General features: G+C 37.9%; 1 protein-coding gene across 1 annotated transcript in view; it reads left to right on the forward strand.

Annotated features, from left to right (window-relative positions):
• Positions 1 to 27,385, forward strand: part of DOCK2 (dedicator of cytokinesis 2) — a 155,042-nt gene that overhangs the window by 464 nt on the left and 127,193 nt on the right. Inside the window, exons 2-20 of the mRNA XM_079319919.1 lie at positions 6,835 to 6,918; positions 9,612 to 9,652; positions 11,241 to 11,296; positions 11,450 to 11,546; positions 12,584 to 12,732; positions 14,408 to 14,543; positions 15,898 to 16,052; positions 16,641 to 16,722; positions 17,214 to 17,349; positions 17,905 to 17,980; positions 18,927 to 19,003; positions 19,336 to 19,461; positions 20,321 to 20,445; positions 21,872 to 21,970; positions 23,376 to 23,448; positions 23,523 to 23,626; positions 25,750 to 25,933; positions 26,037 to 26,134; positions 27,104 to 27,193. Coding sequence (XP_079176045.1) covers positions 6,835 to 6,918; positions 9,612 to 9,652; positions 11,241 to 11,296; positions 11,450 to 11,546; positions 12,584 to 12,732; positions 14,408 to 14,543; positions 15,898 to 16,052; positions 16,641 to 16,722; positions 17,214 to 17,349; positions 17,905 to 17,980; positions 18,927 to 19,003; positions 19,336 to 19,461; positions 20,321 to 20,445; positions 21,872 to 21,970; positions 23,376 to 23,448; positions 23,523 to 23,626; positions 25,750 to 25,933; positions 26,037 to 26,134; positions 27,104 to 27,193 — 1,988 coding nt within the window. The remainder of the gene's footprint in view (positions 1 to 6,834; positions 6,919 to 9,611; positions 9,653 to 11,240; positions 11,297 to 11,449; positions 11,547 to 12,583; positions 12,733 to 14,407; positions 14,544 to 15,897; positions 16,053 to 16,640; positions 16,723 to 17,213; positions 17,350 to 17,904; positions 17,981 to 18,926; positions 19,004 to 19,335; positions 19,462 to 20,320; positions 20,446 to 21,871; positions 21,971 to 23,375; positions 23,449 to 23,522; positions 23,627 to 25,749; positions 25,934 to 26,036; positions 26,135 to 27,103; positions 27,194 to 27,385) is intronic.

The following is a 27,385-nucleotide window of genomic DNA, read 5'->3' on the forward strand; positions in this document are numbered from 1 at the left end:
CTGAATTGCTGTTGAAAAAAAGCCTTAAACAAGTAGTGCTGGAAAGATGCATGGTACTACTTAGTTATTAACCTAAATTCTTCTAAAAGAAGTTTTTCTTTTAAGTATGCTATACTTTTTAGTGATATACATTAAAAACCCAGCTGGCTTCATGAAATAAAATGTAACACCAAGAAATTAATAAGAGGAAAATAACAAGTTGTTCAATATCAGTAGCAGAATTGCAAAATGGAAGTAGCCTGTTCTGGTGGCAGTTTACATTATAAAATAAAAGGTGTCAGTATTTTCTGTTTCAATTTTAAAAATAGTAGAAAGCACTTGTAGTAGTCTCTATGGTACTTGAAAGTTACAACAAACCTCACACAGAAAAACCGTATGGTGAAATACAATCTTTAAAAACTAATGACTGTCCAGTGATATTTGTTTTCATGTCCAAAGCAATGCAATTTACTCTAGAGTAGGTCACTGGGAAGAACTGGGGCTGCAGACCTGCTGCTATTTCCTTTCCCCTCTGCTTTGCTCCCCTGCTGCTCTCTCTGTGAGCCCAGGGTTTGGTGTATAGACAATCTGGGCATGCTGTGTCCTGCAGTGGTGATAATATTGGCCACAATCCGTTTCCTGAGTTAGAGACAGGTTTTCTATTAAACACCTTACAAAGCTCTTTATATTTGTATGTAAAAATCCCAGTTGTGTCTGTGGTTTAGTGTGTGTCAAAGCAAATTAAACAACAATTAAATGACTTCCCAATGATATTAGAATGGTAATGTAGGTGGGCATACCTAAGGCTTGTGGTAGGTTTTCTTCACTAAGAGCTTGCTGTCCCTGTTTCTGCACAGTTGCTTGAATTTAATGGATGAGTACAAATTGAACAACCTTTAGCTTATACCCAGAAGTTACTTTCCTTAGCAAAACTGTTGGCTCACATTTTATTTTACTCTGTCTTGGAACAGAACTTCTTTCATTATATACATTAGTGAGAAAAATGAGAGACTCTTACACCCATAATAGTTAAAACAATCAAACAAACCCAAACAAGCATATACCACCATCACTGGCACTCCTGTCCCATAAATTAAAGAAATCTATAATATTAAAAATTGGCAAGAAAATAGTGTGATTGCCAAATTTCAAGCAAATGAAACTCATGGAATAGTGAGGTCTGAACAATGGACATTGACAATGGTCACAAAGAGGTTTTTGAATTTACAATCTGGTGTTAGCATGCCTCCTCTGTCTGAGGGAAATAAGAAAAATGAGAAAACTGAGTCATAAATTCAGTGAGAGTTGATGATGCTTTTGGCATAATACACACTGGAAGATGTTGAGCATACAAGCTTATTTTGTCTTCTGTGTTTTTGAAAATCTTTGGGTTTAAGTCTCTGATTACAAACCTCACGTTGAATTTTCAAGTCTCTTATTAAAAGTGTGCCTGATGCCTTCAGTTTCTGCTGATGAGCAGAGTTTCAGATTGAGGATATTTGGCTGATCACACTTTGATGAGCAGAGAATGCTGCAGGGTGAATCTGGAAGACCACACCATCCCCTGGTTATGGTAATTTGCAGTATTTTGTGCCCACTTTTGTGTTTTACTTAACTAAATGGAGTAGTCCAGGTAGCAGATACTCAGTTTTGTACTAGGAAAGTACAATCCTGGTTTTGCACATGAAACCTGTTCTTACTCTTGCAGCATTCCCAGCATAAGTTTGTGTTATTCCTATGGACAGGACAGGATGGAATATTCATGGCAGGCTGGTGGCTTTGAGTGGCAGTTTCCTGATGGAAAGTCTTTGCCATCTTCTCAGACTGAGCAAAGTTACAAACTGGTGAAATACTGTGTTGACATTTTTAAACTCAAGCATCAGATTTACTCCTGTTCTGCTGAATCTGAAAATGAATGTTTGTCCTTTTGAAGCAAAATTATGGGAAGGAGTGGGTGTAGGAAAGCACATGCTCAGCCTGAGTGCACATGGCTGGGAGTGGCTTATCTGATTTTATCGACTGCAATCCTCTGAAATTATTCTACATCTCTGAAATCTGGGCAGATTGAGGTGTAAGGGAGCAGAGCTTTGTTCAGGGCAGGTTTCCTCCATGAAATGCACTCTCTGAACCCAACAAACTGTTCCAGCTCCTTGGGAAACAGTAAAATCTGGGGAAATAATATTCTTATCCATGGTCCTTCATGAGAAAGAAAAATCACAGCTAAATACCCTGCTCTTCATGAAGAGTTGAAAGAAAAATGGCTGTGCTACAATTTTATATGAAAAGTTAAAGAGTCAGTGGCAATATTTTTATTTGGCTAGTTTGGTATGTTAGAGCCTCCCGGTTCTTGTAATCCATCCTGGCTTTATTGAGTTTAAGAAGGAAAATAAGTAGCTCAGGTCAGCTAAAACCTCCATCTGGCCCCAAGGCTCAGCAAGTAAGGAAATCTGTATTCATTTCTCTGAGATAACAGCTCATTACCTGGGAACTGCAGTTACCTTTTGTGTATGATGTGCAATAAATTAAATAAATTTTTCCCCCCCAGCCCCAAGGTTTAGGGCAAGTTTAAGTTTCTGCCCTGTCCTAGAATGGTGGCTGTGTTGTGATCATTAAAACACTTACTCTGTGAGATTTCAGGGGAGACCCTTAACTTGGAATACTGGAACACATCTTTTTCCAGGTTCCTTTCCAGAAGTCAAGAAATCCTGTTAGGACTGTATAATATTTTCACCTAGGGTTTATCTGTCTCCTTGCTGAATAATTTCACCCTGTTCTTGTGGCAAGAAAATGGTACCAGAACATCAAGAACTGATCTTTTTTGGGTGCTTGACTACTCATAAAAGTGGAGCTGCATATTTAAAAAAATAAAGCAGGGTACTTGATGAGCCTATTAATTAGCAATTGTTTGAATATGCAGAACATATATGAGTTATTGCATCAAAATTGTACCAAATTGTCCTGTTGTGGTAAAGTGAAATTAGAATTTTAGGAGTTTTTTAATATTCTTTGTAAGAGTGGAAAAGTAGCTGAGGAAAGCAACTTGAAACATGGCTTGTTATAGAAAGGTGAGTCTCAAAATGAAACAATGTAATGCTTGTATTTTTTATGAGGAAGAGGACAGGGACTGGATGTGAAGGAAGACAGCAAAGACACATTTATTGGGCTAATAAATGGCTTCAGTGTTGCAGTTTGTGGGATTTTCCTCATTTACCATTCCCATCTTGCAGTATTTTATAGTATGATCATGTAAATAGCAAGAATATGGGGCTTTAACCCTGAGGAAATGCAGCTTCTTGAGGAAGGGGTTCTGTTACCTGGGATTTTGTGACTCTTCTGGAGTGTTTTGTGTGTGAAAACTCTCTAACAAGATTCACAGTATGAGGGTGGGTTGTTGTTTTTTCTGCTGGCCATTTTCTAATTTGAGGAGGACATGTAATTTAACTTAGAGAAGGTTTTCTGTCTCCACAGCCATCTGTAGAAGTGTATGTGAGTGTGCTCACATATTTATCCAGTAAGGAGAGTGTGTGTATCAGATCCAGCAGCTCTGGCTGCAGTAGATGGGCAGGGGTTCAATGGAAACAGAGGGATTTTCTTCACCCCTCAGTTTTCCTGCTGAGATGGACACTGGGAGATGTTTTTGCTCAAGCTCTGGGTGTGAGGTGACAGCAAAGCCACCCAGAAGCTGCTGAGGTCACCGTGTCTGGAGCAGGTTCTGCTTGGCTGGGCAGGAAAGGATCCTTTGGACTCCTCAGGGACGTGGGGGAATTGCTCCTGAGCCCACCTGGGCTGCAGCAGGGTCAGTGTCAGCAGTCTGACCTGGCATCTCCACTTGCTCTCTGAGGAATATTGATGGTGTGATGTGCTGGCCTTCAGCTCTGCTCCAGAGGGAGCTGAGGATCTCAGGGTTTGCCCTGGGCTCTTTGTTTGTTTGTCAAATTACCACAGAGGGTATGGTGAGCTCTAAAGACATGGTTTTCCTTCTTTGCTCGTTCAGGGGAAAAATCATCCAACATGCTGTCAGTGAACTGTAAAGTCTGCTGTAAAATCAGAGTTTCTGGGCATTCTCAGTGCCATCCTGGGAGAATTCTGCAGCATCTGTGTGCAGATCCACTGCTGCTGGGGACACCTCAGCCTGGGGCTGGGGAGAGCATCTGCCATCCACATCTTTCCCTCTCATTTTCATGACTTCAGCAGCTCCTGAGATCGGTCATTGCTGTTAAAATTTAGAGTGAAGGTCACTCCTGCACCTGAAGGATGCTGGCTCATTTTGTATTTGTGGTTGGGATGCAGGGTGCCAGGGAGAGGAGTAGTAGGGAAGTTCTTCAGAGTGACTTGAAAGGTCTTTTACTCACTGGAGAGTTTATTTTTTAAAAAGCCAACAACCCATTGTGAGTATCCTACCAAAAAGCCTTGAACTCCACATGGGGTTTTCATATATTATTTTTGAAGATAATGAGTTAAACATGTTTGTGCACACAACAACCCTGAGAATCTCAAAAGAGGGTGGAGAAGAGGGAACCCTGCTCTTGGCTGGTGAACTCTGAGGTGACACTCACAGACACAGGGGGGTCCCAGTTTGAAAGGGAAATGACATCACTTACAGCTGACAGAAAACATAACTGGACATAATGGTCAAATTTTTGTTCACAATTAATAATTAAAAGAAAAGAAGATGTGATGCTCAAGCTGTCTGGTGCTGTAGATAAGAACTATGGATGTAGTTGCTGGTGTTGGGTTATTTGTTACATTTTTTGCAAGGTGGTTTGGGATGTGGTTTATAAAATGCGTAGTTAGGTCTATAGCCCAAAACAGGGATTTTTTTCAAACTCCTCCTACCAAACTATCCAAGTTCTATAGTAAAATATATAGTTCTATAGTAAAATATCTCTTATTGAGTTTCCACGTACTCATTTAGAAATATCTGAGCCGATAGAGCCACTTCCTTTGCCAGTTCGTTACTGCACCTTTCAATACCTCCAGGGCTGTTAATGAAGTTTTAAGAGAGCAAAACTGAAATGCAGTGTAAATATATGACTCAGTCATTTGCATTTCTATTTTGAGAAAGCTACAACTAAGTGGAGCAGTGATATTTTGAAGTCTAAAGTATTTACTGGTCAACATCTTGATCTCCATGGACTTTTCAGGAAGATAGTATAAGAGCATGGGAATACACAAATACACTACATCCCCCCACCTCCCAAACACTCCAGGGAAATGTATCTTGAAATGTCATAACAACTTTGCAGGGTTGTTTGCCATCCTTCACTTGTAGAAAAGAGAGCAGTCAGAATGGAATTATACATGTACTATACCATGGAAACTGAATTTAGTGTTGGGCTAAGACAGTTCTGATGAAATGTTTTCAACATTCTTTTGAACAAATGGCTGAATCTGAGCAGCAGAGCCTCATTCAAAGTTATACTTATTTTACTCCTCCCCATATGTTGAATGATTGAAGCCTTGCTCTCCCCACTCAGGAGAAGGAGCTGCTGGGAGTCCTTTTATGTCAACAAAAGCAAGAGTTTATTCTTGGTCCAGTAAGCCTCTTCAATCTGAAATTCCTTCTAATTTCTGTTCCAGAAATATAACAAATAAAATTATGCCAAAAGAAATAAGAAACATGATTAATGGAATACTTGTAAAGTGAAGAGGGCAAATCTATTTAACTCTACACTCCCACTTCAGGCATTTTCCTGGAAGGCAATTTATTTTGAGACTTTAATAATTTAAGTAAAATATTTAAATAAAATGCAACGTTATACATGTTTGACTTGCAAAGATGAATATCCTGCTTTAGAAATCTAGAGAGGGGAGCAAAAGGAACACAGGAAGATGCTGAAGGTAAAACTCTGCTTTATAGATCAGCTTTCCCTCAACCAAAATCCTTCAGGTTTGGTTGCTGTGTGTGGCTGGATGGGGACATTGCCAGGATCCAAGGCTCTGCTGACCATCACCTCTCCTGCACACTGGGGTCACCTTCAGCAGCCTGTTCCCACCTGCACAGTGTAATTTGGCTTCCAGCTGTTTGTATTTTAGCCAGATTCCCTGTGTGATTGTAGCTTCAATAATCACTTCTGCTGTAATGCTGTTGTAGAAATTTGTAAGCAAGCCCATGAAAAAAAAAAAAAAAATTACAGTTATGGTTGCTGTAGGTACCCACATCCTGTAGCCCTGGAACAGAACCGGTGAAGAGCTCATTTTCTTGAATCCTCTGTGAAATGCTGGTGTTTTTTAACCACATGTAGATAAATTTCTGATTAGAACACTTTCAAAATCCACTGCTCCTGTATTCTTCTCAGAGTCCTACAGAGAATACAGAAACTTGTGAAACTTGGTTCTGTTTCCATTGGAAACACAATTTCACATTAAATTAAAGTATCTAAACTCAGAAAAGAATTCAGTAAATTCTGTTTTCACAGGCATCTCTCTGACCTTTCATACCAGTGTGGCCATAAATTTCTGTAAACTGCTTAAATCCTTTGGGCCAGTAGACAAACAATTCCCCAGCATTGTGACTGTGTATTTATCAAAGACCTACATTTAAGCAGGGTTCCTAAATCCTGTGCAGAACGGAGCTGATCAATAGCTGGTGTCCCTGTGCTTGCTGAGTTTTCTGTGGGGTTTGTTTGCTTGGTTTTTGCTTTCAGTGCTGGCCCTTTTCACCACCTTTCCATTCTCACCAGAAAAGAGATTATTTAATGCTGACAAATGGAGCCTCTTGATAGATTTATAGTTCTCTTTGTCTAGCCCAGTGTATTGATCCCAGTGTCCAAACCTTAATAACCACATGTGTTTTTTAGTTTCACTGTGTGTGGCTGTATTGAAAAATATTGTTTTCATCCTCCAATTTTCCAGCTATATACAATTTCAAAGGCACAGGGGTACCACAGCTGTCTCTACAGATTGGTGATGTGGTCCACATCCTGGAGTCCTGTGAAGGTAAGCCACATTTTCCATTTCTTTGTGAAGAATATAATCCTGTCACCTCACAGCAGGTCCCTGTATTGGTAGCTTTCTAATGCCCTTATTTTTTGTGGTGTTGGTGGTGTATTTTGAGGAAGAACCTAATCTTTTCTGAAGAGCCAAAATTAGATGTATTACAGTGCATGTGGTTTTTTGGGATGCCTTTACCAAATGAGGAAGTCATCAAGGTGAATGTAGAATTTGTGAAGCTTGTGATATACCTTGGGAAAGTTACATTAAATTTGATTTAAGATTTAAAGGAGTACACTTTTAGCCTCTAAACTAAATATTTCTTGCTAGGAGATATTAAGCACACTAATCATCCTATTGTATAATGAGGAAACCCAGTTAAAGAAATCTGAGTGTCAGCATGATAGAAACACTTCTGAAAACCAATCAACTTACTGCACATGTTAAGCGGCAAAAGTCCAAGTCAAGTCATGATGGGCAGTCAGTACTTCCCATGTAGGTCTGACAGAGCTACTGAGGTTCCCATTAGTATGAAGCAAGGAGAGTGGAGTAATTCTTACTCTCAGCAGTTAGGTATCTGCAAATGTCACTGTAAGAGTGATTTATTTTTGATTTGCAGTGATGCTTTTGACTGGGTCAAGAGTTTTTTTTAAAATTACAAATTGCTTAAAGCTTTGAAAAATAAATTGTAAACTTATCTTCTTCAGGCTACTTCTGTTGATAGAATATGTGTCTTACTAACTGCATTATGTTAAAGAGAGAGCCAATTGCTGCACTGCAGAGGGGCAGAGCCAGCTCAGTGTTGAGACTTCTGGTGTGTTGTGGTCACAAGGCTGCAAACACTTTGAAGCTGTTTGAACCCAGCCCACAGAGCTCTAGGTTGTTTTGTCCAGAGACAACAAAGGATTTGAGGGATGAGCACCTGAAAAAACATGTTTGCAATGTACTGGAGCACAAAAACAGATTTCTTTCTCTTCTATTTGTAAGATTAATTCAGTATCTTTAGGCATCAGTGAAAACACAGATGCCACTCAGCAGTCAACGGGCTCACAGTGATTGCTGTCCTCTCCTAAAAATAGAAATTCTTTAAGCCTCCATTCAAACATTTTGGCTAAGAACAAAATACACAAACCTCCTCATCCCCCTGTATTGTCTGTTAGTTGCAGAAATAGCATTTCAGGCTTTGGATTCCTGAGATCCATTTGTTGTCAGCCCAGCCTAGTGAGTGGAGTGCAGATCTCATGGGGTTATTTTTTATCTAAAAGCTTTTCTGAATCCCCTGCCCTTGATATACTCTGTTATGCCTTCCTTTATGAAATATGTTTGTCAATGAAGAAGTGGAATCCTTCTCATTGTGTGAGTGAAGTTCATTTCTATCAGATATCTTCAAATTATGTTGCCAGCTGCAGCTGGTGAGTAACCAACGTTGACAAGATTCTTCCTGTGCTCCTTTATGTTCTGTTTTAGTTGGTTTTGCCTGCACAAAATTGATGCACAGATCATACATGTGCTGTCACAGCAAATGGGATGAGACCAAATTTACACACTTAGTTGTAAATTAAAACTATGTGCAAATAATTCTGTTTTAGGAGTAAGATGAAATTTTATTGTTGATGAAACACTGAGAAAAAAAAACCCACTGCAGAAAAACCTAAAAAAAAAAAAAAAAAAAAAAAAAAAAAATCTGTCCTGAGTCTTTCTTTGAGGTCAGCAATCATCCTGTGACTATTAGCATCACTTTTGAGACTGTTCTGTTTGGCCTTTGGGATTTATTTTAATTATTTTATGCTTTGCTTGCATGGCTGCAATACCTGTGAGAGAAAGGATGATGGCAAAGAGATCACATCTGCTCATGAACATACAATTAGAAAATGTATGCTTTTGGTCATAAATTCTTTCTATGGGATGAAAAAAGTAGTATTGGCAGAGTTAAACATTGTTGCTGTGCAGGTGATTTTTTGGGATGAGGTGTATGCACAGTGGATGTGGCCCCTGATCTTATTTAGTAAGAACTCTAATTTTAATGGTTTTTTTGTGTTTATTGAGACTTAACTTTGGAATAGATGGAAAAAAAAAAAAAAGCCTGAATTAGTTTTTAACTTGCCACTGCTGCATTTCTGCACTCCTGTCTTTCAGAAGGTCTTTCTAGTTACAAATGGAGCAGGAGCCCAGTAATAGCCCTGAGTTTTTTTGACATTTCAATTCGAATTTTTACCAAGAAGCTGATTATGATTGGGTCCAAAAGCCATAGTTTCTCATGGCACAATAAGGCTTAACCTTATCACATTGAAGGAAATTGGATCTGTAACAACCATGTGCTGTACTGTCATGGGCTATACAGGACTATAGGGGGTTGTGGCTAACATAGAGATTTAAGGGCATGCACATATTGCTTTGCAAAACAAATATCTTATTGTACCTTTTTAATGTGAGCATGGGGTGTTAAAATCTGTGTACAATTATCTGTATTTACTGTGCAAGGCTTGGAAGTAGACAATACAATCATATTTGATAATATGCAAGTCATCCTTAATATAATCCCTGCTACTCACTTTCAGCTATGCATGTTTAAAGTCACTATTAATTTTTATAAATACACCATGCTAGGTATTTTTTTGTGTGAAATAAACCCCATGACTTTATTGTGTGCTATGTAATGCATGATTTTTGTCACACCAAGTAATCTTTCTTCCTTTTAGGTTGGTACAAGGGTTACCTAGTGAGGTACAAAGGAGCAGAGGTAAGATCACGTTGTCTGTTCCTATGAGATTGTTTTTAAGGGCTCAGCACACTCAGTGGGTTTTGAGTATATCTGCCTAGATGGTCCTGATCTCTCTTTTCTGGTCTCTCAACTCAGCTCTTTCCACTCTTTCCTTCCAAGATAAATATAATGATCAGCATTCATCCTGGACAGTGTTGGTAAATAGAAGTGAGGACTGGGAAAAGCAGATCAATGAAGAAGAAATGACTGTGCCTTCAGGTTAACAACTGTTGAAGCCACCATTTGAATTGAATTTTGAATCAATTTGCTGCTAGATATGCTTGCTCCTGTACTTTTCCCAAGGATTCTTTAGGTTACAAAATATGTAAGCAAATTGCACGAGGCTTAAGTTCTGAAATATCTATAATGTCCAAAAATCATATGAATTTTTATAAGTCAGTATTCTGAAAATGCAAAGTCACAAAGCAAAAGTTTTTACCCTGGGTACAATGGCTCCTGAGTTAAATAGCAAGAAAATTACTTCTTACTTTCAATTGCACTTTTCTAGAAGAAAAGCATTTTTGTTTGTAACTTCTTGGTATAAGATTTTCTAGGGAGGAGCAATGTATTAAATTTGAATGCATAAAACACTACACCTGTGATTTAATTACTTTAACATTTCTTTTTACCAAAAATGTTATTGCCATTTATTCTACATAACATTTCTATTTTTATCAATTAAAATTTAGCCTAAAACTAAAAAGGAAAAATATTTACCAGAACTAACCACTTCCTTATTACTAATTCTTAATTAATTCCTAATATTGCTAAAGGGCTTCAAGATCATCATGCATAACATGCTTTAAGAAGTATAATTAATTTTATGTACTAAGATATCACTAAATTTACCATTACTAGGACCTTCTTTTACTTTCCTTCTTCATGGACTTTTTTGAACTTTAATCTTAATGAAAAAAACGTGGAAGTGATAAGACATGATTATGTTTTGATTAAGATCCAGTGCTTAAAAGAAAATGGTTATAAAAGCCACAGTGTAATTCAGAGAAAGGCTTTGCAAAGTAGCACATTTTTTACTGAATTATTGTGGTACTTGAAGTACTATATGTGAGTTGTTGAATAGAGAAAAATCCAGGAAGGATCTGGTTAATTACCAAGGTGAGATTTGCAGCTCAGGGGAGGATTGTCATGGGCAGATTGTCAAACATTCCTTTAGGATGACTTGAGAGCAAGGACAGTTTTGTCTGGTGACCATTTATTTTCTACAGAGGTCAGTTAAAATAGATATGAGATGTTGCAGAGACACAATTTTTCTTTACTGAATTTAAATTGTATTTTATTAAATTGTATTTAATTGAAATATCTTCTGAGGTATGAAATGGTACTTCTTAGGAAGAAAGATGCCTATGCATTCTACATTTGAAGAGATATGGCAAACTTTTATTTGTCTGTGAAATAGAAATGAATCCCTCTGGACATAAAACTTAATAACCAGGAGTTAGTTTGGGTATTACAGTTTGTCATTGCAGTTTATGTTCACAGTCATGGTTGTTACCTAAATGTTTTTGGAGAATAAGTGTGGATTTATAATTCTTTCCTCCTTCATCAGGGAATATTTCCTAAATCCTTCATCCACATCAAGGAAGCTGCTGCTGAAAAGAAAAGGTATTGAATTTATCTGTTTTATTGCATTATTGAGGTTGTCTGCTGAAGAATGAGTTTTAAGGCATTTTTGTACCTCACCTACAGGAAGTATAATAAATATAGACCCACATAGAAACACAGACACTCTTTGTGATCTTTCCTTCTCTTTCCTAGACACACAGAAAATGTCATACCTTCTGAGATTCCCTTAGTCCAAGAAGTTACCACCACCCTCTGGGAATGGGGAAGTATCTGGAAGCAGCTCTATGTGGTAGGATATTTCACATGCTGCTTGTTGCCTGTTAGTCCTGTTCATGCACACTGGGGCCTTGCTCAAATTAGAGTCTCTTCCTACATTCAGAGCAGGGTTTGGGTGTATTTAAGAATTTGCTTTTTCACTGCTATGATTTTCTTCAGTGGCTTTAAATGTGACTTTAAATCTGCTCCAGCCATCAACCTTGGACTGGATCATCTGGAGGGTCTCTTCCAGCCTGGATGGTTCTGTGGTTCTGTAAAGGGAAAGTTAATATTGCTGAGGAGTTGTGTAACTTCATGCCTGTTGTTTCAACCTTGAGTATCCTGTGCATGATAAATTCTTCATAATTTTGATTTATTGCTTTGAAAAGTTTCCAGATAGGAGTATAAAGGTAACTGGGATGCATTTGAAAAGGATTCATGTTGCTCTTGGATTGCTAGAGCAGAAGTTGTTAAAGGGTTACTGAGAGCAAGTAGCTATTAATAATTAGCAATTTCAAGAATTGTGCTGACTGTTCCAGGACCCCAGCCACTGGAATTTTCTTTGTCTTTATTGGGGCTAAGGGATCTTGAATGTGCTGTAGTTTTCTGAAACCTGTCACTTTTTAGTCTTCTTGATCAAACCAGCAATGAAAACCCTGCTTTATCTTCATTGAATACACTAGAGCTGCTTTAGTGACTTTTGTATATTGTCTGATTTTTCTCTTAAATGTGTTAACACCACAATCAAGTGTTGTTGTTCCAATAAGTATAATAGTTTTTTTTAATGTTTTCTCTTGATGAGAATTTGTTAAACAATTTTAAAACAACACAATTAAATAGAGCAAACAATAACATAATTCCCTATCCTGATACAAAATTTCATCATATTTCTTTATGATCACATAGGATATTCTGTCCTCAAAAATTTGTAGCATGAGGCATCACTATTTTGCCTACTTCTTGTTCCTGCTATCCTTTAGCATTACCTATGACACGTAGCCTTTAGCTGTCAAACCCAGTGTTTCACTTCAGCTCCTAGCCTGAAACTTACTGAGGTTTTTTGTCTCTTAGTCAAATAAGAAAGCTCGGTTCCAGCAGCTGCAGTCCATGATGTGTGACCTGATGGAGTGGAGGTCACAGCTTCTGTCCGGGACTCTGCCAAAGGATGAGCTCAAGGAGCTCAAACAGAAAGTCACATCCAAAATTGACTATGGTAACAAGTAAGTGGCCTACACTGCTTCTGGAAAGGATTATTTATTTCAAAGCACAGCAGCAAAGAGATGGTGGTCAAGGTTTCAGGTTTACAGGTTGGAATTCAGAAGTGGTTCATAGAAAATCTTCCTTTTCAGACTTTTCCCTGTAACTCCTGAGCTGATCATGGATATCATGATGAGGCTTTTCATAGCCAAATGCTTTCTCAAAATATTGATTTATTTCTTAACTATAAATACATGAGCTTGTCAGCTGGGAAGGTATGAAGTCAGATAACCAGCCTCTGTCTACATGTATCACCAGCATGCTGGGGGCCCATAACTCATGCATCTGTCACAAACATGGCCTGTGTCCAATAAGGGACCCCCAAGAGTGGTGCTGACAAACTGCTCTAAGTCTGCAAACAAACACATCCACACCCAATTCACTAGGGAATTTCCAGGCAGATCTCTGGTTCTGATAATGGAAGTGAAACTGCCAAGGACAGAATACTTATTTGACAAAGTGCCTCATCTGCTCCTCGCTAACAAAAAGTCACTGCAGCACAACATATTTTTTGGCAAAACTGTGGGTCTGTGTGAGCTTAATGGTGTCCCACTATCTGATAAGGGGGTTGGGGGGAGAGACAACTTGGTAAAAAAGTCCTCACAGTATTGTTTTTAAAGGCATTAGAATCTGCTTATAAACTGTGTTTTGCTATTTTAAGTGGCTGTGGTTGTTGTGGCCTGAAGGCCTCTGTGCAGCTGAAAGTCTACAATTACATGTGGCTGAGCATAAAAAATGACCACAAGGTGTTCCAAATTCTTAACTTGTTCACTGTGATTTGGATGCAAATTTGTAATCAATTGTATTCATACAGAGCACACTGTAGAATCCACATATCCTACTACACTGTGTGGAGCTGAATGCTCACTCAAAAACAGAATTTACTTTGAAGTTCTCCAATCAAAGAAGCCCAGCTGTGATTAAGACAACTTTAAGATTAATTTGCTTTCAGACTTCTGTTTTGTCACTGATATTCTTTCTGTATTATGAGACAGTAAAGTGCTTCCTTGGAAGAGTAGGGGTGAAGGGATGTTTAAAATTATTTGGATTGCAAGCTGAAAGTGTTTGTAAGCTCCTGAAAGTGTGGGGTTGAGCTGTGTGGTGTGAAGGAAACTTGCCAAACTGTGGAGAAGGAATAAAGGGGAAATGACAATGCAGGTTGAGGGGGTCACTATGGGAGAAGGGGCAAAAGAGTGGCAGGAAAAAAAGGCATGATTCCTATGAGAGCAGGGCAGAAGAGATCAAAGTATTGGGACAGAGAGGGTGAGGGAGCAACATAAAAGCAGAAGGGAGCAGGAAGACCCTAAACATATCAATTAAAAATGTTGAGTGTTAAAAGCTAAAAGCAATGAAGACTGCAAGAAATCATTGAACAGGGTCAATCTGTTTTATGTGAGAGACATTTCAATGTTGGGGGGTTGGGTTTATTTTGCTTTGGTGACATTCCTAAAAATTCCTAAAAACTGGAGAGCAGCTTAAAAAAATCATGGGGTCTAGTTAATTTTTTCTTCAGTGAAATACTGTTCATTTATTTAAATTTTATATCTTTTAATCTCTAAATGCCTCTTTGTTTGTTCTGTTTCTAAGCTTTATATAGAAGGAAATAACCCTACCATGATGCCTTTTGTATTTTCACAGAGTTCTTGAGCTCGACCTGATAGTTAGAGATGAAGATGGCAATATCTTGGATCCAGATAAAACCAGTGTTATCAGCCTGTTTCATGCACATGAAGAAGCAACTAATAAAATCACAGAGCGAATTAAGGAGGAAATGGTAGGAATGACTGGCTAAACTTGATGCTTCCTTTGCTAAAATCCAAACAAAAACTAGTCTAAGGGTTGAAGGATGGAACCATAAAATTTGGTGGTAATTTTTTCCTCTGACTTAAGAGTAGATCCACAGAATTGTGTTATAAATGTGGCTAAACCTCAAATTGAATTGCATTTGTACACTGGATTTGGGCTGTGGGCTGGGCTGAAAGCTTGTGTCTAAAGCTGGTCCTAAACCCATTCCTGAAATTCCATTCCTGGAAATATGTTTCCACTCCATCCATGGACTGCTCAATAGTCTGAATTGCACAGGGAATATTCACACTCCTGGAGCTCAGGCTGCAAAGCAGCACTGACCACAACTTGTTTTTACAAGATCTGGTGACTTACACTGGTTGTTTGCTAAGTGGTGCTGCTTGCTAGTTAGTCTGATGGAGTTGAAGAATTTAAGCTCACTGAAGAGGATCTAGGGTGAATTCAGCATAATCTTCTGGACACCAGAAGTTCATGTGCCAAAGCAAAGCTGACAAGTGTATAAAATAAATCTTTTTAAATGCAAAGCAGGTGACTGCACTTCCTTGACCTTTTGCAATATTAAATCTCTGCAGGGATTTGTAAGCCTTTTTGGTTCTTTTCTCCATTTATGAGAAAGCAAACTGTAAAAAAGCAAGTAAAACACCAAACAGAAAATAGTTGGTTTGTCATTACGCTTCAATAACACCCATGACAAATCACTGTAAAACACCTTGTAATTAACTGACAATATAAGGAAGATGAAACCTGGGAGTCTGCAATAGACTGTGGCGACTTATTTTAAAAATAGGGACAAGCAGTGGGTTTAGAAGTGTTAAGAAGCTGCTTCTTGGTAGTTCAGATGGGAGGTAGAATTCAGGAGCCTGTTTTTGAGCCAGTGAACCTGCTCAGCTGTGTCCTGATCTCAGCATGTTATTGTCTCCTCTTCAAAGAGTCTGACTTCATTTTGCTGCTGCTCTAGCACTCTGCAACCCCACTGTGATGTGGATCATAGGCTTCTGCTACAGCCTACTGTGTTCAAAAATAAATTCTTTCAGGCTTGTAGGCTTGTCTCTGTGGTGACCTCTTGATATTTGCTCTTTTCTTTAAGAGTGAGGAGAATATTTCCCCCTTTACATCATTGCCTGCTGGCTGAAGAACTGGCCTAAGACATGGGAGTCATAGAATAGCACAAGGTGGAAGGGAATTATGATAATTACTGAATCCAACTCCCTGATCTCCTTTCAGTTTTAGCTGTTACATATACTAGAAAGTAAAAGTACTTGTAGTATAGCCCCATTTCAGTTCATGGATTATTATTAACTGATTTTCCTCCTCCTGAGCAGTCCAAGGATCAACCAGATTATGCATCATACTCCAGAATGTCTTCATCCCCCACCCACAGCCTGTATGTCTTTGTGAGGAATTTTGTTTGCCGGATTGGAGAGGATGCAGAGCTCTTTATGTCCCTGTATGACCCACAGAAGTCAACAATTATAAGGTAAAGCTTCCTCCTCTGACTGCACAAGAGCAGCAAATGGAACCAGCCAAAATGAAGTAAAATAATTACTAACATGCTGTAATAATATAATAGTGCAACAAATATCTAAATAAAAGGAGTGGAACCAAAAGCAAAGGGAATCATGGACAGATCTTCTTGCTGTCTGCTACTAAAGGATTCTGAGTTTCCAAATATTTTCATAGGTAATTCCTGGACTGAACATTTCAGAAGTTTGGAAAAGCCTGAGTCCATTTCAAATTTTAGAGATTATTTTAGATGGGCAATATTGTGATGTTTGGAGTAAGGTGCTAAAAGGGGAAGAGGGGAAAAACAATTAAATTTATAAATTTCTGAGTAGATTAAGATTCTGTTGAGTATTCCCATCAAACAGACTATGACAATGGTAAAAGTTGCCTCAAGTTACTCATTTAAAACTTACTATTGATACTTGTATAGTGTTTTTCTTGTCTTTTTAGTCTGGTATTAGATTTGAGTCATCACCACAGACTGACTGTTATGCAACTTTTGTACTGTGCAAAGGGAGAATTTTTAAATCACTTGACAGTGAGATATTTGTCTTCCAAACAGTGAGAATTACTTGGTGAGGTGGGGGAGTCGAGGCTTTCCAAAGGAAATTGATATGCTCAACAATCTTAAAGTGGTGTTCACAGTAAGTGTTTTCCAGTTTACTTCCCTTTGTATTTGCAAAAGCAATTCTTTTCTCTGTGGTCACTGTCAGATCTCATAAAGAGTGATCAAGATGAAGGAGGAAGCAGAGGTGATCTTAGAGCAAGCTGACAGTCACTAAGTTCTTTAAGACAGTGACAATGCTTCAGTGGCCTTTCTTCAGACCACTTTGCTGCTTCATGAAGTTCTTGATGATTTCATTTATTTGGTTTTATCTGCTGTATCTCTTGATTGTTACTATTCTCTCTATTCATCTTACCTTATATTTTTTTTCAAGCTTTAAACTGTCAGTTTTTTCATCCTTTTGATGTGCTCGGGTTTTTTCCTTTGAGTTTTTTGGGGTTTGTTTACTTTTTCCCCCCATTGATTGCTAAGATTCTGGAGGTTACTGGAGGTTACTGGAGGTCCTTTTCAATTTCACAACTTGCTTTTTCCCCCAAGTAACACTATGGTTCTTTTTTGTTTGTATCTTAGGATCTTGGAAATAAAGACCTTAGCAGAGACAAAATTTATTTAGTTTGCCAGATTGTGCGAGTGGGAAGGATGGACCTGAGGGACAGCAACTCAAAGAAATACACACAAGGGCTGCGGCGGCCCTTTGGCGTGGCAGGTACTGCTCTCTCCTGTGCTGTGCCTGAAGCAGTGCTTTTTGCCAGCCCTGGATATTAAAATCTCCACCAAGAAATGTCAGAATAGCCATCAGCTCAATCAGCTGGTTTCTGTACTTTTGGGAGTCTGTAAAATCTGCACCCACATTTTGGCATTTTGGTTCAAGTCAGAAACGCGCTTTTGAATTTTGTTTCCTGATTATTCATGTAGTGCCAAGCTGTGTGAGTGAAAGCACACAACCCATTTAATAATGGATTCCCTTGCAGATGAAATAAAGTCAGTGATCATGTCCCAAAGCATCACCAAAGCTCTGATACTTGTATTCACAAGTTTATACTAAAGCTAGTCTGAATTCTCCCTCTCTCTCGACAGCAGCATTTTTGTAGTGTGGACTTTGCACAAAATGCTCACAACCCCTCCCCTGCTGGTGCAAAATCCACATTTATCTTGAGGCACAAGAACTTTATAGATAGGAGAAGCTATTTTAAAATGCTTTTATGTGTGCTTGATGATTCTATGATGATGTTCTATGATGATTTTTCTTTTATTCTTCTAGTCATGGATATTACAGATATCATAAAAGGAAAATCTGAAAGTGATGAGGAAAAGCAGCATTTCATTCCCTTTCATCCGTAAGAGCATCACATATTTTTATATGGGAAAGAAAATATTTATTTATCTATTTCTGTGGCTGTAACAATCTGTGAAATGGTTAAAGAATAAGAATTTTTTCCTTTAACAATTTTATAATTTAATAGTTCTAATTATTCAGGTATGACTTTAAACGGCATTTTAGAATTGCAGAGGTAGCATAGCACATTAAATTAATGAATAATTCCATGAATGTGCTCCTTCAGACAGCTGATACCATGTCTGATTTCACAAACTCAAGTCAAACAGTTACAAGTGAGATTTACAAGCAAGGGTAACTCTGTTTTATGAACTTGATTCTGTTTATAATTTGAGAAAAATCTGAGTACCAACTGTGTTTCCTTTAAAAAGCAATAGAATTATCATATGCTATCTACAGAAGAAATGCCAGAGCAGCTGCCTAAAAATTTGATGCTCACAGATCAAATGCAGTGATACCAGTGGAAATACTGCAAATAACTCTGTGTGCCCTACATAGCCCTGCTGCTGTGTTCTATGGAGGGTAAATTTAATTCTGAAAGACCCAGCTATGACACACTGGTTTATTTTTTCACTTGTTTCCAGTTTGACCCAACATGTTTGCTATGTGAGAATTTGTTTCTAAATTCAAAAGTAGCTGATAAAAACTCCAAGTTCATTTATCTGGCTGTTTGTCAGGGAAAGTGGACTGAGCTGGAGTGGCACATTGGTGAGTGCATTCACATTGTCACTGTCACAAAACACCACTTGGTGGTTGATTGAATCTTTCTCACTGCAGTGTACACACAACTGAATGTGAGTGGGCTGCACCTTGAGTGAGAGATAATAAAAATATATCACAACCAGGCAATACTGCAACGACTGAGGCTGTTACTCACTTATGTTGTAAATGGTGTCTGATACATTCAGCACTTAATTCCTGATCAGACATTGCTGTTTCTCTTGCAGGGTAGTGGCAGAGAATGACTTTTTACACAGTCTCCTGAGCAAAATCACTGCATCAAAAGGTGACAGTGGTGGACAAGGTAAAGTACATTTTTCTTATTTTAAGTAAGGTGGTGTTTTTGTGAAACTTCATTTCATGTTGGAGCTGTTAGTACCACCATGGAAGTGGGTCGGCTTTAAAGCTGCAATTGAGGAACCATGAGTGTGTTAAAGAATCTTAGGGGCTGTTTAAATTAGTAGTGACAGTTTTGTGCATTGTAGAGCTTTTACTTTCATCTACAGGAATTAGGAAAAGCAGAATCTTATCTGTGTTTTGGTGGATAGAAGCAGCAATCATCTGAAGACATATTTATTTTTATTTTCCTACCAATAATGTCTTTTTCTTTCCTTTTTTATTTTTTTCTCCTAACAGGTCTGTGGGTAACTGTGAAAATGCTGGTTGGAGATGTCACTCAGACCAGAAAGGATTACCCACACCTTGTAGACAGAACCACAGTTGTTGCCAGAAAGCTGGGATTCCCTGAAATAATCATGCCAGGTAGGAGGTGCTCTGTTCTGTGATAGGAAGGGATTTCTGCTCATTCCCTATGTTAATAGGCATCAGCTGCTGCCTTACTTATTTCTGTATTAGCTAACTCAGAGGATCTTTAGAATTCACTCATGGTGAGTTTTGTTCCCATATTAGAGGCTTATTAAAAATAGTGAAATCCTTGGAAAGTGGTTTTTAATACTTAAACAGGAAAAATGAAATCCAGACAGTGAGGGATAAACCTACCTCCTTGTACATAACTTTCTTATCCTTTGAGTAGATTCGGGTGGATGTCACTTGAATTTTAAATTAACTTTGTTTTCATTGTAAGTTATTGCTGTCCTTTAATAGTAATAAACAAATTAATTTGAAATATCTTGATCTCATTTGTATATATGACAAGATATTTTCCAATGGAAATCACTCACTGTCTGCTGGGCTCCTTTTTGAAAAAAACAAATGAGGGAAACCTCCCTTGCCCCATTTAGAGCAAAATTTTGATACTTTTAAAAGTTGTATGAATTCCTTCAGAGGGGAGGATTAAAATGCGACACTCCCTCCAGAAGGAGAGCTATTTGAGATAAAAAGAGAGTATTTGGGGGAAATTGCAGTGAGATCATCCTCCAGCTCACCAGCAGATGTCGGGGCAGGACGAGAATTGCCTCGAGTCACTCCGAGCTCCCTTTGCTTCTCCTCACATCTAGTTTTGCCTTAGCAAAGATAAAGAACTGAAAATTCAAGTTCAGATGGAAAATAGTAAATTTTAATCTGTTTCACAGCAGACAGTGAGGCACTCTTGTGCAGTTCAGCTGATCCTATGTTCTCAGAGCATTTTAATTGCTTTTTAACCTTTCAATTTCTCTTTTAGGAGATATAAGAAATGACATATACATTACATTGCTGTATGGAGATTTTGATAAATACAATAAAACAACTCAGAGAAATGTGGAAGTGATAATGTGTGTCTGTGATGAAGAGGGAAAAGTGTTGCCTGTAAGTTTTCTTCTTTTTTTCTTTGTGAGGGGCATAGAAACATGAGCTGCATTTTTGATGTAAGGCTTAACTTACACACTTAATAAAACACCACTATTCAAAGACTCAATTCCCTTACTCATGTCGTCCTCTGACATCTTGTGACAAATAATTTTTATGATTTTTAAAGTGATCTGTCTATTAAAGCCCTATAAAACTCTTGCATAAAATTTTAACAAGGAATAACATTGAATGACCTATTTTAGCTGTGCCAAGGAACAAATGCTGATTCTGACAATTACTGCATTCTGACTCTAGGGTTTTTCTTGAGGGAATTCCTGGAGGAATGCAGTTTGCACACTGAAATGTTAGAAGAACCATTTCTGCTACATAACAAACGTGTGATCTGTGCCAGGAAATCTCTGTCACTGTCACTTGAATTAAGTACATGGCAAAGAGTGAAATTAGTGACAACAATTACATATGCAACATAAATATTTACAGTGTTTGCCTGTCTATTCCCATTTTGAAGATCCTTTGTCTTTTCCTTAGGGTTTATCACCAGTTTGGCATTCAGGGGGATTTTTGACCTGTCTTTTTCTGACCTTTATAGTTTTAGGATTGTGAAATCATAAAGGCATTCTTGAGATAAAATAAAGATGGAATAAAACCCTGTGGTTCATGACTTGTTTATGAACTGCAACTAACTGCTTGACCTAAAATGTAATTTGAAAGCTTGAGTAAAGAAAATTCTAATCCCACACAATGTTTTAGGTCCACACAACAAACTGTAGCCCTGATTACAAAACACTGCCTGGACCTATGACAGCACCTGACCATGACTCACATGCACAGAAGTTATCTCTATTCTGTATTCTGTCTTATCACATATAAACAAAAATATTCTGGTGTGCAGCCTAAAGCTTCTGAGACTCTGCTGGAAGAAAGTATTTAAAAATAAACAGAGAAATAAACAGAATAATGAAGCTAGATTTTCATATTTTTTCTTTTTGTATTTCTTCTTCTAATTGAGATGACATGTTGGTTACTTAAATCCATCAGATGAAGAAATCAGGTTGATTTTATGTTCATCACACATCTCTTAGAGCCACTGTGTGTAAAATGTGATTACATTGGCTGTACCCATAGATTATGGTAAATTTTTATTTCCATTGTGTTCATGGGTTTGGAAAATGCAGTGTCTTCATGTTAGTACTTCTCCTCTGTGGGTGCTGTCATTATTATTTAATTTTGAATGATGCCATATCCAAATTCAAGCCCATAGTGAGGGTGGGAAGTGAAGCCCGTAGGGGGAACCATGTCCCAGGGCCAGGGTGGAATTCCCAGTTTGGGACTGGTGACTTTTTGGTTTTGCTGAAGTTAATTTATCCAACATTTACCCAAATTAACCAGGCACTAAGCAGTCTTTCTTCCCTCTTGTTGTAAGAATGCTGTCTGCCTGGGAGCAGGGGACAAGCCCGTGAGTGAGTACAGATCTGTGGTTTACTACCAGGTCAAACAGCCACGGTGGATGGAGACACTGAAGGTATGGCAGGGATACTTTATTTTCTTTTTTACTTTCTTTTTAACTTTATTTTTCTACTTCTTAATGCCTCACAATGAAAGGTTGCACAGCATCATCTTCCTCTGAAAAACATCTTGTCCCTGACTACAGCTGAAGCATGAAGTCTTAGTCATCCATCAGTTATTAGAGATACATGATCACTGAGGCTTGAAATTTGGCCTAGAAAATGATGTGTAGGTTTTGTTCAGCAAAACAAATGAGATCATCTTAGATAACCTTATGTCCTAACAGGGCTCATCAAAAATGAAATACTGCATTTGTTCTATTTTGGTGAAACAATAGAGATGAGGAGCTTCAATTAAAAAAACAAATAAGGCCAAACCAAAACCCAAATGAAAACACCAACTCTCTCTTCTGATTTCAAAAAGGAAAAGCTGTCATGCTTATCTTTAGAGAAACACTGACAATTACCTAATCAAGCTTTAATGTCTATGATTGGAAAATGCCCAGAAGCTGCCAGAAACAATTCTTACAAAGCAGGCTTGCATGATTTTTTAGAGACAGAATAGCCATGTATGACAAGTTTGCAATTATGACCTTAAGGTGTGTTGCCTGTGATGGTGAAAGACAGGAATGGAAGTGTGATTTTAAACAGAAGCTTATTTGTTGTTTCGAAAACATTCACCCATTCTGTTTATTATTTATTATACTAGTTCCTTTTAAAAATTATTCCATAATTCAGCCTTGTGTACAGGGTCACTAACAGCAGATATTGTTGAAAAGCATAGATAATATTAAGGCATTGTTCAGTAAGATTTGTGAAGAGAAGTTTTGAATGCACACAAAGGTATGCAAGTCCTTAAATTTTTAGAACTGTAAATTTGATATTAAAATTGTGCTTTTCCTTACCCAATTGACCTTTTTTTGTTGCATGTTTTACCTAAAGTATGCTGCTTTGTGAATAAAGCACTTGCAAGTTCCTGTGGTCCTCCTGAAGGCTTTACACTAAATTTAATCACTAAAATATCCTCAATGTATTTTGCTGGAATTTTTATACCCTTTTCACCTGTTTAATAAATTGGTTGTCAATTTCTGTATCTGAATGGTGGGAGTTGCATAATGGAGGGGTGTGTAATTCTCTGTAGTTAAAAGGGTGAGCAGTAGGATTATTTTCTGGCACCTGTGTGCATTAACTCACTGGGTTCTGTGTTTCATTTCTTTGCTGGTGCCAGACTTTGAGCAAGGTCTAACAGGTCATTGCTTATCAGCCCCCACTTTGGTACTGAGATCAGGCTCAACAGTTTGAAATGGCCTGTGAAAGGCACCTTGCAAACAGAAGAGGTGGGATTTATTTATTCTAAAATAGGGGCTCATTACATGTGAAACCATCCTCCATAATTCTCCTTGTTTTCTGATTTTACTAAAGGTAGCAGTCCCCATTGAGGACATGCAGAGGATTCACCTGCGCTTCACCTTCAGGCACAGGTCGACTCAAGAGTGTAAGTAGGGAATTTTTATTTCACTGAATTTTAATTCATTGATGGATAGTCAACCCAAATCTTTTGCTTTGCAGCAAAAGATAAAGGAGAAAAGAATTTTGCAATGGCCTACATAAGACTAATGAAGGAGGATGGAACCACTCTTCATGATGGAATCCATGATTTGTCAGTCCTAAAGGTATGGGCTCAGATTTCTTTCTTTCTCTCTCTCACATGACATCTTTTCTCACACTGTTGCCTTTGCATTGTGTATTTATTTGGTGCTAGATTGATTTTATTATTCTATCAAAGATAATACTGTGGTCTTCATCTGAACAAAATGAATAGGTGTAGCCTGTTCCATTGTCAGTAAATACTGCTCTACATTTTAATGACATAAATATATTACCTAAGCACAGTGAGATATTATTGTTCTTTTTACTGGTATTTGTGCTTTTAGCCTTCAGTAGTATAGAGAAAGTTGTTCTGCAGCTCTGTTCTTGGGTGGGTACCATTCCTCTTGCTGGATAAAGGAAGTGTTTGATCCACTTGGAATATTTATCTCATTAATAATCTGGGAATGCAGTCTATGGAAAATGCTTGTTTTAAACTGCTGTGTAGTTCCTCAGGAACAAAAGTGAAAGTTTCAACAATTTGGTTTTGGATGTGAACAATAGCTTTAGGTAGCCATGGCTGGAAACAGCATCTTTGTGAAAGAAGCAGAGAACATATGTTTCTACTTTTGTTTTATTTGCCCTCTTGGAGAATGTTGTCTAGCAGGAACCAAGAACCAGAAATCACTTCCAGTACAAAGGGAACTTAAGTTATTTCTCACACTCTTCTCAGTAAACAAGTTTGTTGTATCATTAATACCAAGTGAGATGCATGCAACTAAATCAAGTTGATTAGGCAAGCCAAAAGAGATTAATGGCAGCATATAGTTATTTATCTTCTCTTCATTGAAACTATCATTTAAAATATTGAGACTAGAAAAATTGTGGACTGTGTGGTTAATGTTGGTTATCAAATTCCACCTAATTCATTTCTGCATCAGCTCAGTAATATTTTTTTAAAGTGATATCTTGGATGAGCAATGCTAAATGGAGTTGACCTAGTTTACAGTTGTGAGAGACAGATTTTCTGACATATGCTTGCCTATTCTAGTATTAAAAAGAGTAATTGTAAGCTGTATTTAAAGCAGTCATACACCTGGCCTCTCAAAATAAGTAATTTGAAAACTGCTAAGTTTAAACTGTCTTTAGGCATTGGATCTTTTTGAGAGACTTTTGGATCAAAGCTTCATCTTTTTTCCCATTGTTTGTCTGACTTGTCCCAAAAAGAGGAAGTCAAGAGTTTCTTTTGCTTCCAGAAATTTGGGGAGTAATTATTTGGCAAGACTGATACAATCATAGATGTTGGTACTACTGTGTGTTTTGCTGCATAAAGGTTTTGCTTCTTGTCTGTCTAGGTCTTTTATAGTCAGTTTTTAACCTTGCCTCCTTGATCTGAAGTAGAAACTGCACACCTGCAGTCACTGATGAAACTGCAAAACTTTAAAATGTCTTTCTAGACAATGGTTTTTGCAGGTGCTTGGTTGTGCACATTTGTAGACTGAAGGTCTGCAATTGAGTCATATTCTTGTCACAGGGTTGTAGCTTTAAGTGACATCTCAAACTCATCAGGGAAATTTTCTGGAGTAGTTTTGTTAAAGCAACACTGTTTTTTCTAAACAATGAGGAGCATGATTTTTATTATCTTAGTCTAAACCTCATTTCCTGTCTGGGGAGTCCTAAGGTAAGGCCCAGAAAACCTGTGAGATTGTAGCACAGAAGTTGATGTAAGAGAGGAGAGAAAAATCTCTGTTGGCTCTCTGGTTTTGTACTGTGCATTCTACTGAAAAGGGCATATTCTGTATCATTTAGTTACTGCAGCATACTGTCTGATTTAAAATATAATCTTACCATGCCCTGATCTTTTACATTCAGAGTCCAGGTATAAAGCTATAATGAGGATACCAAACAGTGCTGCTATTCTTTCCTTACTCAGTCCTGTTTTCTGCTTTTAAGTTGTGTGCAGATATTGTAATCATGTTGTCTATATCCTGTGCACAGTCTTCAAGGTGATGCTCAATATTCTGCAGTGTTCCACACCCACTGACATTTTAATAAGAGATTGGCTCTTGTTTTCACTCTGCCAGGGGTGTCACCCCTCAAAGTCCCTTCCTGCCCTTCAGTTTTGTTTGCTTCATTAGAAAGTGCAAAATAAGTATAATTTTAAACCTGGTGGTATGAGATATGTAAGGAATGGTGTGTTGTTTTTCAGGGGGACAGTAAAAAAATGGAGGATGCTGGTGCTTACTTGGCATTGTCTTCTACACGTGTGCACACAGAAAACAAAGGAGCAACCCTGGTCCGGAGCTCGAGTACTGTTGGGGGGCTCTCAGTCAGCTCAAAAGATGCATTCTACATTTCAACCCTGGTTTGTTCTACTAAGTTAACTCAGAATGGTGGGTACCTCCTAAACAGGTGGGAGTTTTGGAAAGAAAGCATCTGCACAAATTGATCCACCAGGTTTTAGATTTTAATGTCTGTGTGTTTAATTTCTATCAGTGGGCTTGCTGGCTCTCTTGAAGTGGCGCATGAAGCCAGAGCTGCTTCAGGAGAACCTGGAAAAGCTGAAGATTGTGGATGGAGAGGAAGTAGTGAAGGTAAATCTTTAAATTGTTATTCTTCAGGCCCCTTCATACATACTGCCTTTGTTAGTTTGCAAAGAACATGAACAAAGCTCCTCATTAGAGGGAGCAGGAAAGGCAACACCTGGACAGGATCCTTCACAGTCCTGGCCAGCTTTCCTCCTGGTTTTTAATTTCAGATGTCTCTGGTGTTGGCTATTGTTGGGCTGGGGGATTTTCAAGATTACTCCTGGGAGATGAAGATAGTAATGATAAAATATTTCCCATGATCTCTATTCATCTGTTTCCCTTTGTCTATCTGAAGTATCACAAACAATTCCTACTGCTTTCTTTGCAGTTCTTAATATAAATTTACATGATGATATTAAATCCAAGAAGTGTTATGTACATAACAAAGCACTCTCTTAACTTAATGAGTATATGAATAAAAATTGTTAGTATTTTGGAAAACGGCAGCTGCTATTACCTTTGTGTTTTGAATATAGATATTAGATGTCTCTGGAGAGAAGGGATGAGAATTTATAAAAAAAAAGAAGAGGAAGGAGGAGTGGATTTTTTTAAATCAAAGATTTGTGTCCCAAGTCACTGAGTTACTTTTCTTTGATTTAGAGCAGGATTTGAATCAGACCACAGAAGCAGGAAAAGTCTTCTTAATCAACATATATATGTGAAAATAGCAACCACTAATCTGTGTCACTAAGGAAAATAGTTTTACAAGTTTTGTCATTTGTATAATATTTTTATCTTTTCCATAAGCTTTGAGCTAAGCATGTCTTATTGATTGCTCATATGTCTGAGGATGTAGGTTCTTAAAATTAAAGCAACTAGAGCCTAAACCCTTGGAAATATTTCCTCAAGTTAAGTGATGCTTCAGTAAAAGTAGTAAAATTCTAACTTGAGGGAAACCAAGTCTACTATCAGAAAACTTTCTTGTGAGGTTTTCAAGTTGAATTGGTTATCAGCTTGTCCTTTCATGTTCTGCAGTTTCTCCAGGATACATTGGATGCCCTGTTTAACATAATGATGGAACATTCCCACAGTAATGAGTATGACATCCTTGTCTTTGATGCACTGGTAAGAATCAGCACCAATGAATTTATTTGTCAAAGTAAAGAACCTTAGAATTTTGAACAAACTATCAAGTTTCTCAGTTCAGAGAATTAGTGTCTATAGAACTGAGGAATATTACTCATTGACTGAAAATCAAATTTCTTTAAAAGCTTAAGTAGTAAATTACCAGAAATATTTTTAGAAAGTCAGTATTTC

Source organism: Erithacus rubecula, assembly GCF_903797595.1.
Source record: "Erithacus rubecula genome assembly, chromosome: 16".
Classification (NCBI taxonomy): Eukaryota; Metazoa; Chordata; class Aves; order Passeriformes; family Muscicapidae; genus Erithacus; species Erithacus rubecula.